The sequence below is a fragment of the Crotalus tigris genome, unplaced genomic scaffold, assembly GCF_016545835.1.
Source record: "Crotalus tigris isolate CLP2741 ecotype Arizona unplaced genomic scaffold, ASM1654583v1 scf7180000024309.744930, whole genome shotgun sequence".
Classification (NCBI taxonomy): Eukaryota; Metazoa; Chordata; class Lepidosauria; order Squamata; family Viperidae; genus Crotalus; species Crotalus tigris.
This window is the reverse complement of record NW_024100481.1, coordinates 281,815-293,750: the sequence shown is the minus strand read 5'-3', so window position 1 is coordinate 293,750 and position 11,936 is coordinate 281,815. Positions and strand designations below refer to the sequence as shown.

The 11,936-nt window shown below is 62.2% G+C and overlaps 1 protein-coding gene across 1 annotated transcript; it reads left to right on the top strand.

The window, feature by feature from the left end:
* The first annotated feature begins 905 nt into the window (after positions 1 to 905).
* TSC22D4 (TSC22 domain family member 4) lies at positions 906 to 11,678 on the top strand. The gene is made up of 4 exons (XM_039324792.1): positions 906 to 2,448; positions 3,339 to 3,502; positions 9,020 to 9,071; positions 10,915 to 11,678. Exons 1-4 carry the CDS (start codon positions 1,687 to 1,689, stop codon positions 11,113 to 11,115), a joined length of 1,179 nt encoding a protein of 392 aa, XP_039180726.1. The 5' UTR covers positions 906 to 1,686; the 3' UTR covers positions 11,116 to 11,678.
* Positions 11,679 to 11,936: the final 258 nt, after the last annotated feature.

The window sequence follows — 11,936 nt, the reverse complement described above, 5'->3', positions numbered from 1 at the left end:
GGGACCCGGAGAGCCTGCGAAGAGCGCCTCTCGCCCCGCCGGTGAGGTCAACCGTGTCTGACGGCGGCTGGAGGGAATCTCGCCCGCTCGGCGAGCCGCTTCGGCCACAGGCCGCGCGCCGCGGGGGTCCCGACTCCCACCTGCCGGCCGAAGGTGGCCCGGCGGCCCCCGGCCTAGCCGCGCCGCCTGCCCGAGGGGAGCGGACCAGAGCGGCGCTCGGCCACCAGGGGGCAGCAGCGCCCCATGGCAGCCTTCACGTGACGCCAGGCAGCCTTCCCGGGGCGCCCTGGCCGAGCCCCCCGCTTGCACGCGCTGGGACTTACCGTAGCTTGGGGGGGGGGAGGGACGGGTGGGGGCGGGGGTCCGGGGCGTCGTGGCCCAGCCAAAGGGGGCGGAGGGATCGGACGACGAACCCTCCGGTCCACCCCCGCCCATCAGTCCCGCTCACAGGCTGGAAGACCCCCGGGACTGGGTCTCCAGTGAGGGGAGGGCGACTCCTCGGTGCCCCAAACGGGGATCGGCCGAGGGGTCGGGTGGAAGAAGCGGGAAGGCTCTGGACGGACGTGGGGGGGGGGCGCAGCTTTTCTCCTCCGGGGCTCGCTCGGCAGGACAGCCTCCGTCCGGGATGGGGGGCGGCGGGGGAGGCGCCTTCCCTGCGATGCTCAGGCGGGTGGGGGTTCCCTGGGGCTTCCCGCCCCCCGACGGGGTCACCGGCTTCTGCCGAGGCCGGCCCTCTGCTTCTCCCTCCGCGGTCGCCGAGCGGGGGCTTTTCCACGCGGGCAGCCCCCGGGCGGCGGCCGCGGGGCAGGGAAGGGCTTAAGGCGGGAGGGGGGCGGCTGCCCTGGCGGGGGGGCCGGAGGAGGCAGCGCGCCCGGGCCCGGCCCCAGCTGGGGGGGCGTCAACCAGTCAGCTGGTTGGGAGGGGGCCGGACTTCCTGGTGCTGGGACTTGTCAACAGCCAGCCGAAAGCGGGCGAGGAGAGAAGCGAGCAGGGGAAGGAAGGGAGACGAGCCCAGGCGAGACAGCCAGCCAGACAGCCGAGCGGAGCCCCGGCCGCCACTTTGCCCACGGTCGGCTCGGCCCTTCGGGGGGGGGGGGCGCGCGGGCCCTCCTGCCTCCGGGGGAGCCGAGGGTCAGATCGGCCCTGTCCGCTGGGTGGTCGCAGCCCCCGGAGCGGTGGGGATGCCCTCCGGCCCAGCCCCGACATGCCCCGAAGCGGAGCGGAGCCCCGCGGCCCCCTGAGCTGCGGTCTCTACCGGGATCGAGGCCAGGCGAAGCGGGAGCCGGCGGACCGCTCAGCCGCTTCTCTGCGCCAAGCAGGAACCGTCGCCGCGGCCGCCGCGGGCGGAGAAAGTTGCAGCTGGGAGTGAAACAATGCGGGACGCCTGCCAGGCCGATGCCCCTTAAGCCGCCTTTGCTCCTGGCCAGGGCGCACCAACCTCTCGCTGCTGCCAGCCGAGCCGCCGATTACCAGCCGCAGCGGTCACGGTGCAGATGACCCTGGCGCCTTTGGGGGAGGCCGTCCTGCCCTCGGATCCGCCTGAGGTGCAGACTCTGGACCGCTGGTTCTTCTGCCTGGTGTCCGGTGCCGCGATGGCCCGGGGGCGACCTGCTCAGCAGCAACCCTGCTAGCCCCCCCCCACTCTGTTGCCCGGAGAGTTGCCGAGACCCCAGCCTGCTCAGGATCATGAGCGTGGGGAAGAAGAAGAGCGGGTTCCAGATCACCAGCGTCACCTCTGATTATGGGAAGGAGGGTCCGCCTGGGGGGGATGCCAAGGGCCCCTCTGCCAGGCTGGCGGATGAGCCCAGCCCTGTGGAAAACGGCAGTCACCATCCCGATGGTGGCACAGGGCCCAAAAACGGGCCCTTGGCTCCAGGTTCCCCAGGATTGGCCCCCTTGCTCCCAGGCCCCACCGGCTGCGTGTCCGGTTCCCGCTTTCGTGTGGTCAAGCTGGACCATGGCTTGGGAGAGCCGTACAAACGTGGCCGCTGGACTTGCCGAGACTTCTACGAACAGGAGATGGACTACCATGTGGTGGGACGGCTGGCAGACTCAGCCCGGCAGCCTCAGTCCCTGGACTCCCGGCTGGAGGTGGCCGGCCTGCTGGCGAAGCCCTCCTCGCCCTTCAGCCCAACGATGCCCCGCCAGGGAGGGCCTTGCCTGCAGTCCCTGCTGGTGCTCCCCGGGGCCACGGCCTCGGCCCACCAGGCCCGCTCCCTGGGGGGTGGCCTGCCTGTCCTCCGCCCCGGCAGGACCCCCCCCAGCGCCGCATCTCTCCAGAGCCCCCGGGTGGCGGCAGAGACGCGGCCCCTGGCTCCAGAGGAAGGCGCCCAAGAGCCCGGAGACCCTCCCCCGCTGGGCACCGTCCCCTTGGTGAGAGTGGAGGGGCAGCTGCTGCCGAAAAGCGTCACCCAGCTCATCCCGAGGGAGACGGAAGAGCGGCAGAAGGTGAGGATGGGGAGACTGGTGACCTGTAGAGGGGGGTCCTGGGCACCCCCTGCTCCCCTCCCCTCCCCCCAACTGGCACCGAGAGAGGATTGAGGAGAGGGACCTTGGTGGGAGAAAGCCCCACTTTGCGGGAGTCCTCTGGTCTCGGTTTCACCCTCCCTGCAACATGGACCCCCTGTTCTCACGGGGTTGCCCAGCTCCCCCCCCCGTCCTCCTGGGGGCAACTCTTCCCCCTCACTCTTTCCCCTGGGGAGGGATGGGCAGATGCTGGATCCCTCGGATGCCTTCGGACAGAAGTCCTGGTCCTGCGTCTGGGTCCTTTCAGGAACTTGGCAAGCTGTGGCCGAGCACCCACCAGCCCCACTGCCAGGGGGAAAGAGGGCTGGGGAAGGAGCAAAGTTTGGGGTGCACCTCCCCAAGGCTTCTCCAGTAGAAAATCTTCAGCTGTGCCCGGGGGAAGAGGAAGAAAGAATCCTGGTGTGGGGAGGGGACAAGTGGGGGGGGGGAAATCCATTCAGGTGTCCTTGACCAGGAACCGCTGTCCATCTGAGGCCGCAGCAAAATGTTGGTGTCCTGGCAGGGTCATGCTCAGTGGAAAGGTCTCTAGATGGCCAGAGGGCGGGGGCACCGCACCCTGGGCAGGGGGAGCGTGGCTCGCCCTGCCCTCCCCAGCCTTTTCCTCTGCTTTTTTGGGCTATGCAAACAGGCAACCCCCCCCTTAGGGAAGCCCCTTTGACCTGGCTTTTCCCTTCCGTGCGGGGCCCACCGCCCCCACCGTCCCAAGAGGGCCGGAGTGAAAAGTCCCCACCTGCGCTCCCCATTTCCCTCCCTGCTCTGGAGAGAGCTCCAGCCTGTGAGGGGGGGTCTCAGCTTTTTCTCCCTCGTGACAGATTTTGCCCAGAGAGACCCGCTCGCGCCCATCGTCCCCGGCACCCCTGCTCTTCCGCGAGGCAAGCCCCCACCGGAGGACCTCCGACCCCTTTGGCGTGGCCCGCTTCAACCTGGCCCGGTCGGTGTTTGGCATGGGGACCGGCCACGACAGCGATGACGACAGGTACGGGCCGAGGAATTGGGGGCGGCCTGGCACATCCCGGGGCAGCTGTGCCAAGCCTTGTGGGGAGGGGGGGAGCTTGTAACCCTGGCCTCCCTCACCTGCCCCCTGCCGGGCGCTTGGACACCCTGAGCGAGTGAGGCCGGAGGAGGGCGGGTGCGCAGAGGACACATCAGAGGGAAGCTGACTTGCGGCTGGTTGCCAGGGGATTTCTTCATGCTCAGACGCCTGGCTCTCTGCACGCGCCTCTGGCTGCCCTCAGCACGGGCTCTTGGTGCACAACCCATCTTGGCCGAAGCCTGAGGCTACTTCCCCTCTTTGGACTTGGGCAATTGAGGAAGAGGGGTGTTGTCAGAAGGAAGGAGCGGATGTGTGCTGCAGTGTGTGTGTGTGTGTGTGTGTGTGTGTGTGTGTGTGTGCAGCCCCAACCTCCCCAGAAGTGACTCAGGGTGCTGCAACAGCCGGTGGTCAGAGGGACCGAGGGGGGGGTGTCCCACGGGGCAGCGTTTTCTGTACCAGGACAATTTCCACGAAACCGGACCGTCTTTCTTCCGAGGGGTGTTTCTGCACCTCCTCTGCGCCTGCCTGTGACGCACTCTGTGGCTTCTTTCTGGCGCAAACAGTCAGTTGTGTTGGGTCCCGGGGTGTTTTGGGGCAGGCGGATGGAAATGGGAGCTGTCGGGGAGGGGAGGGGAGGGGGTGTAGAATTTCAGGATCCTCCCAGGTAGGTGAGGCCAGCTTCTCTCCCAACCCGGCTGCTGCTATTTCTAGCCTGGCATGGAGGGGATCCAGCCAGCTCCGGAGGGTGGGGGCGGATGGGGGGGGCAGAGGAGAGTCTATTTCCAGCCTGACCCACAGCAGCCTCTGCCCGCCCAGCCCCTGCAGCCTCTCAGCCTGGCTCTGCCGGAGCTGCGCCCGGTTCTGGAGCTGCCAGGGGCCAAGCACTCCACCCCACCCACCCCGCCAACACAGGCAGACATGCCCCCTGTCTTTCCCTCCCCCGGCTTCCTTGCCCTCCTGGCTGCTGCATGTAGCAGCTCTTTGATCACTCCATTAGAATAGAGCTGGAAGGGACCTTGGAGGTCTTCTAGTCCAGCCCCCTGCTTAAACAGGGTATCCCTAGAGACCGTTCTGGACAAGCGACCGTCTTATCTCTCCTTAAGAACCTCCAGTGGATGGAGCACCCACAGTTTCTGGTGGCGAGCTGTTCCACTGGTGAATTGTTCTCACGGTTCGGAAGTTCCCCCTTGGTTTCAGGTGACCTTCAGGGTCAGCCCTGGCTGTGTCTGAACGTTCCAGAACCCACAGCTGGCATTTTAGTTGCTGGGGAGGGACAGCAGCTCCTGGGTGGGGACTGTGGGTGCTGTGCCCCCCCCATCCATTCATGCTTCTGCCCCTCTGTTACCTACGGCTGACCACCTGCCCCAGATGGACCCCCTCCTCCACATTTGTGCCTGTTCCCCCCTCTCTGGTTTTCCGGGGGGGGGTGTCTGAGTCCCTCCCCACGCAGAGGGCGTGGCTGGCATCAAGGGCACCCCAAGGGCCGAGTGAGGGCTGTCTTCCGATTCCTGCCTTCCTCCGAGTCACCCTGGGAGAGACCCTCGCCCTGCTTGCTTCCTCCCACCCAAACGTCTCCGGCCTTCCCCAAAAGCTTAATGGGGGCCATTATCAAGATTGCCCCCCCCAGCTGGTTCAGTCCAGCACCTACTACATTCCTCCTGGGGGTGACTCTACTATTCTTAGCCATATTAAGTGTCTGCGGGGGGGGGGGGCAGGAGGGAAGAAATGGGGGGGGGGGTAAACTTCAGACTGAAACGCGGCTGGGTGGGACATTTTGCTGCAGGAGGTGGGGCGGGGGGGGGGAAGAACCCTGTGCCCAGAATAAATCCTTCCAAGGGCTGGCCGAGCCGGTTAGGGCTTAGAGGCGGGCATCTCAGCAAGGGGGGGGGGTGTCAGTTGACGGAAGCACCTTTCCTGCCAACTCTGCTCTCTGCCCCACAGCGGGGGGGGCGGGGGGGAAACGGCTCCCTTCAGAACCAGCAAGTCTTGTGTTTATGCTTAGCCTGTCCGCCCCACTGGCCCCCACCCCTCCCCTGAGTGATGCCAACCCCCCCCCAGGCATTGCTGGTTTTGGATGCCCAGCCAGCCATGGGGGGGGGGTTACAAGAAAAGATGGAGGACCTAGAGAGGGCTTTCCCGCCCCCCGGGTTTTCCTCTCAGCTCTTTGCTTGGAGGTTTTACACTCTGTGCATGCTCAAGGGGAGTCAAGGCTCAACGGGGCGAGTGGCAAATAGGGGGCACTGCGAGGGAGGGGGCCTGAGGGAGGGGCTTATCCCAGGACAGCGAGAGAGTAAATGCCACCGATGTGCCATCGGGGACAATTCTTCCAGGGGTCAGAAAGGCCCCCCTCGACTGCGGAGAGTCCTGGCCTGGGGGAAGGGGCCCCACTGACCTCACCGGGTTGCTGCCCCCCTGAGACCCTGTGTTTCCAAGGAGGTCAACTTGCAGTCGTGGCTGGCTGGGGGATTCTGGGAGTTGAAGTCCACCCATTTGCAAGCCGGCCAGCTGAGCCGCAAAACAAACCAACTTGTGGGCCGAAGCAAATTCAGGCTGTCGTGCAGCTGCCGGTACAGGAAGTCCTCGACTTACGACTGCAATTGTGCCCAAAACTCCCGTTGCTAAGCGAGATGGCTGTTAAGCGAGTTTGGCCCAGTTTACCACCTTTCCTGCTGCCGCCGTTAAGTGAGCCACTGCAGTTGATAAGGAAGCCACACGGACGTTAAGTGAATCCGACTTCTCCCCCCCCCTTGACTTGACTTGTCGGAAGGTCGCCAGAGGGGATCGCATGACCCTCCTGAGGCCCTGCAGCCGTCATAAGTACGAGTCAGTGTCTGAATTTTGATCCTGTGACTAGGGACGCTGTAACGGTCGTAAGTGTGAAAAACGGTCACAAGTCCTTTTTCACTGGCGTCGTAACTTGGAACGGTCACTAAACGAGCTGTCGTAAGTCGGGGACTGTCTGTAGGGCGGCCGCAAAAACCCCTCTGCCCCTCCCCCACACCCCCAAGCAGCTCGGAGGGCAGAGTGAGAGTCCCCATGGAGGGGGGGCTGCTTTGAGTCTGCCTTCTAGGTTCCCCCCCCTGGTGCCCCATGAAGCTTCAGGGTCTTCGAAGGGAGTTTTCATCTGGGGGGGGGCAGGCCGGGCCCTCATTGGAGGGGGCGGGGCTGCTGGGTTATGCAATGCGCTTGGACTCCCTTCCCTGCTTCCCTAACAATGTCCCCCCCTCCTGGCGTGCCCCCCCCCTGGACGGGGACTGGCATAAACAGAGGTGGCAAGTTTACAAAGCTCCCTTTGTGCAGCCCCCCCACCCACCCCACCCCCTGCACGCCTTCTGGGCCACATCTGAGCCAAGAACGAAAGGGGGGGGCGGAGAGCGGAGGGTCCCCCCCACCGCTTCCGTCCTGAGCGCGGGGGACGGAAGAGAGCGGGCGAGCGAGCGGGCGCACACGGCTGCTTGGCACGCCTGACAGGCTGGGCAGCTGAGGCCCCAGTTGCTGGCTGGCTGTGCTGTCTCCCGAGGTGGGGAAACGGGGCGCGCTCCCCCCGTGCCCCCCCCCAGCCAATGAGAGTGAATGAGAGGGGGCCGAGAGCCCGGGCACAGAGATGGCTATTTCTGCGGAGCCAGGAGCTGGCTGGCCACGCGAGGGTCCGTCGCCTGCCCCGTCCAGCGGGAGCCGCGCGCATCGCCGGCCTTTTCCCAGCCTGGGCGGCTGGCTGGGCCCGGCCTTTTGCCTGCCGTTGGGTTGGGAGGGTTGGAGGCTCAGAAGGGCCGGGGGGGGGTGACCAAAGGACAGGACAGGAGAAGGGAAAAGAGATCTGCAGCCCGGCAGCTGCTTTTTTTGGGGGGGGGTGCCACCCTCGGGCCCCCGCGGAGAGCTGGGCGCAGAAAGACAGGCGGGGGAGATGTCTCTGGATCGCCGACGGGCCTCTGTCCGATCCCTGGTGAATGCTTACGAGTCTCGGGGGGAGCCCCCCGGCTGCGGCTGCTGCCTGCTCCCCGATCCGGGGGCCTCCCCTCGCCCCAGGCAGAGGGGCTGCACCTCTCCAGCTTCATCCAGGGAGGCCTCCCCTGCTCGGGTGAGGAAGCCGAAGGAGACCCCGCCAAGCCCCCAGAAGCTGAACGGATGCCCAAAGAAGGAGGCGGACCAGCGGCTGGTCTCCCTCCTGCTGGTCCTCCACAGGTAGTAGTGGGGGGGGGGTCTGGGCTGCTGGTGGGCAGGAGGGAGAGGGATCCAGAGAGGGGTCAGGGGCCCTGAGAAGGTTGTTCTGGTGCAAAAGCAGGGACTGGCTGTGTTCTCCACTCATGTAGCTGGTCCCTAGTGTGGAATCTCGCGTGGGCTCACAAGACGGGCAAGCAGGCGTGTGTGAATGCAGCTCTTGCTTTGGTTCATTGTCTCAGTGATCTCTGCAGCTCCGGGGTGAACTGTGGGGTCCCTGGTACTCTCTGAGTTGGGTGGCTTCCTTGCAGACGTTTCATGACCCAACTAGGTAATATCCTCAGTGTTAGAAGGGAGGAGGAGGAGGATGCGGAGGAGGAGAAGGACTGTGGGGGTCCCTGGTGCTCTCTGAGCTGGGTGGTTTTCTTGCAGACGTTTCATGACCCAACTAGGGAACATCATCAGAGCTAGAAGGGAGGAGGAGGAGGAGGAGGAGGAGAACTGCAGGGTCCCTGGTGCTCTCTGAACTTGGTTAGAGTTTCACCCCCAAACTGACGATGTTGCCTAGTTGGGTAATGAAATGCCTGTAAGAAAACCAACCAAACTCAGAGAACTTCAAGGACCCCCCCCCCTCTTAATGGGTCTTTTCTGCTTCTCTCCCGGGGTGGGGGAGAGACACGGGGGTCTCATTCTTAAAACAACTGAGAAACCCAAAGTGCTTTGGGTTTGTGGGTTACCCCGGTTGATGTATCTCTGGACCCCACTTGGAGAACCGCTGGCTTGACCCATCAAAGCTCTGCAAGCTTAGCTAGGCACACCTGGACCCCTCAGGGGGAGGGGGAGGTGGAGGGAGGAGCCAGGCCAGGTGCACCTGGGTGGGCTCAGAGCCTTTTATCCCACCTGGTGAGGTGGACGTACATTGCTGGGGCCGGAACGGCCTGGGAGGGGGCAGTGCCAGCCCCCCCAGCCACACCCTATTCCCATGCCCCTGTTGAATCTGCCGGGTCCCTACGGCAGTGGGGCACCTGCTTCACTGGGGCTTCCAGCCCTTCTGGCTGGAATCCTGCTCTGGCATTGTGCTCCTCTTTGAGCAGGGGGCTGGACTAGAAGACCTCCAAGGTCCCTTCCAACTCTGTTTGTCTCTTTTTGCCTAGTTGGCAGGCCTTGGGGGGGTCAGTGGGGCTGGCTCTGGGGAGCAGAAGCCCTGTGGGGCGGCAGCAGGACTGCATGGGGGGGGCTACCGGCCTTACAAGTCCCCTTCTGTGGGGCAACCCGATTCACGGGGGCTTCTCTTTCCCGCAGCGGAAGCAACAGCAGCATGATCGCCATTGACAACAAGATTGAACAAGCCATGGTAAGTCCAGAGAGGCAGAGCAGGGATGGCGGTGGCCCTGGTGGACGGGCACGGTCCTCGGTGGCCGTGGGCAGACTGCCGGGCCCGTGATCCGGAGCAGGTTCCTGCCCAGGAGGTGCCAGTCCCCGACCTTTGCCAGCCACCAGATCCACTTCTCGGATGACATTTCTGGATGTGTCGCTGGAGATTCTCTGCCCTCCAGGTTGTCTGTCCCAAAGGTGGCCTTGCTTTTTCTTGGCAAAGAAACTATTTTTTTCTTCGAAGACGTTTCGCTTCTCGGATGAGAAGAAGTGAAACGTTTCCGATGCAAAATCAAAGAAGTCTTCTGAAAAGGCCCTTTGGGGTTTCCAGATGTGCTTGCCCTGGTTTTATATGCCTGGGCAAGTCCCAGACACAGCCACCCATTCCTTCCCGTTGGTTGGCAGCCGGCAGGCCCTTCGTACAGGCTCAGAGACGCTCAGAAGCTGCCGGCATCTGCCAGAGGCCAAAGTTGCTTCCAGTGGCAACTTGCCCTCTTCGTTGTTCTTGCTGGGAGAAAGGCTGCGGCAGCCGGCTAGCATGGGTAGGCAACCTTGGCTCTTTTATGACTCGTGGACTTCAACTCCCAGAATTCCTGAGCCAGCCATGCCTGTTTTTTTTTTTTCACCTATCCCTTAAAGCGGAGAGATTGGAGAGGAAGGGATTGTAAGAGAGTAAGCAGGGCCACAATGAGTATGCTGGCTCAGGAATTCTGGGAGTTGAAGTCCACAAGTCATAAAATAGCCAAGGTTGCCTACCCCTGGGCTAGCCTGCCAGGAAGCACTTATAGATGGGCGTCAGGGATTCTGTGGTCACATCGTGGCTAACAGTCCGACCTTATCAAGCGGGCCAGGTTCAGCCTTGGTGGGAGCTGCACCCTTTTGGTGTCTCCTTTGTAAAACTACAGTGCAAAGGACCCCTTTTGCTGTGGAATCAGGATCATGGGAAGTGTTAATACCACTTTACAAGGAGGACACTTGGAATACGGCATCCAGTTTTGGTCACCACGATGTAAAAAAAGACGTGGAGACTCTAGAAAGAGTGCAGAGAAGAGCCACAAAGATGGTTAGAGGATTGGAGGCTAAAACATATAAGGAACGGTTGCAGGAATTGGGTCTTAGTAGTTTAAGGAAGAGAAGAATGGGGGGGGGCATGATAGCAATGTTCCAATAATTGTGGGGCTGCCAGAAAGAAGAGGGGGTCCCTCTATTTTCCAAAGCCCCCGAAGGGGCTTTTAAAGAAGAAACTGGACAGCCATTTGTCTAAAATGGTATAGGGTTACCTGCCTAAGCAGGGGGTTGGACTTGATGACCTCCAAGGTCCCTTCCAACTTTATTGTTATTATTATTATAAAGAGCAAAGCATGGAAACTAATCAAGGAGAGAAGCAACCTAGAACTCAGGAGGGATTTCCTGGCAGTGAGGACAATTAATCGGTGGGACTCCTTGCCTCCAGAAGTTGTGGGTTGCTCCAACGCGGGAGGCTTTTAAGAAAAAAAACGGGACACCCGTTTGTCTGAAAGGGCCTAGGCCAGTGTTTCTCAACCTTGACCATTTTAAGGCATGTGGACTTCAACTCCCAGAATTCCACAGCCAGCATTGAAGTCCACATGCCTTAAAATGGTCAAGGTTGAGAAACACTGGCCTAGGGTTTGTGGCCCGAGCAGTGGGTTAGGCTAGAAGACCTTTGAGGTCCCTCCCAATTCTGTGATTCTGGGTCTGGGAGAGGCCTGGTCGCAGAGCCGGCCTGCCAGTGCGTTGGTGGGGAAGGGCCAGCGTCCTGGGGTGGGGAGGAACCCTCACAGCTCCGGCCTCTGCTTCCTCAGGACCTGGTCAAGAGCCACTTGATGTTCGCCGTGCGGGAAGAGGTGGAACTCTTAAGAGAGCAGATCAAAGAACTGTCCGAACGCAACGCTGCCCTGGAGCAGGAGAACAGCCTTCTGCGCTCCCTGGCCAGCGTGGAGCAGACCGGCCCCTTTCCGGCTCAGCTCCACGAAAACAAGCCATCGTCCAGCGGCTCCGCGTGACCCTGGATGGACGGACAAATGGACAGATGGACGGAGGGAGGACCAGAGAACGGCTGCTGCTGACACGGATGCCGGATGGGAGGGGGCTTCCCATGGAGTTCCCCCCCCCCGATGTGAACCTGCCTGTTTGGGGGTGGGGGGTTTGTGCACGCGTGTGCATGTGCGTTTGTGAAACCAGCCTTTGGGGTGGGGGTGGGGAACTGGGCTACTAACCCAGCATGTGCCTTCGGGGGGGGGAGTGCAATTGTCCCCCCTCCTGCTCTGAAAGGAGCAGGGTACGTTTCGTAGCAGAGAGGGCTGGAGAGGGGTGGATTGGTGAGGAAATCCACCCTTGGACTGGGGGGGGTGTCCCTCCTTGTCGGGGCTTTTCCTCCCCTAACCTGGGGGGAGAACGCCCCATTTGCCCCCCTCCTTCAGACCAATGTGGGAGGGGGCTTTTTTAAGGTACCACAGACGTGGTTGGAAATTGGGGTGAAGCACTGAGGTCTGGAGCTGCCAATACTTTTATATCCGGGGCACTTTTGCAGTATTTCAGGTTATTAAAGTCCCTAGCTGTTCAAGTCGCTCGCTGTGTTGTGGGGTGATCTATGGGGCGTTCCATAAAGAAGCGGCGGTCCCGTTGAGGAAGGGGGCTTTGCCAGCACCTGCCTCGGACTGCGGAGCAAAATGTCTCTTATGGTGATGCTCCGTCCTTCAGGGTTTTGTTTGCCCCCCAAAGGGGCTTTTTCTAAGGACTTCCTTCTTTGTTTTTTCTCTGAAAACGTTTTGCTTCTCCTGACCTTCCTGGATGAGAAATGTTTTCCAAAAAATAAACCCCAGAA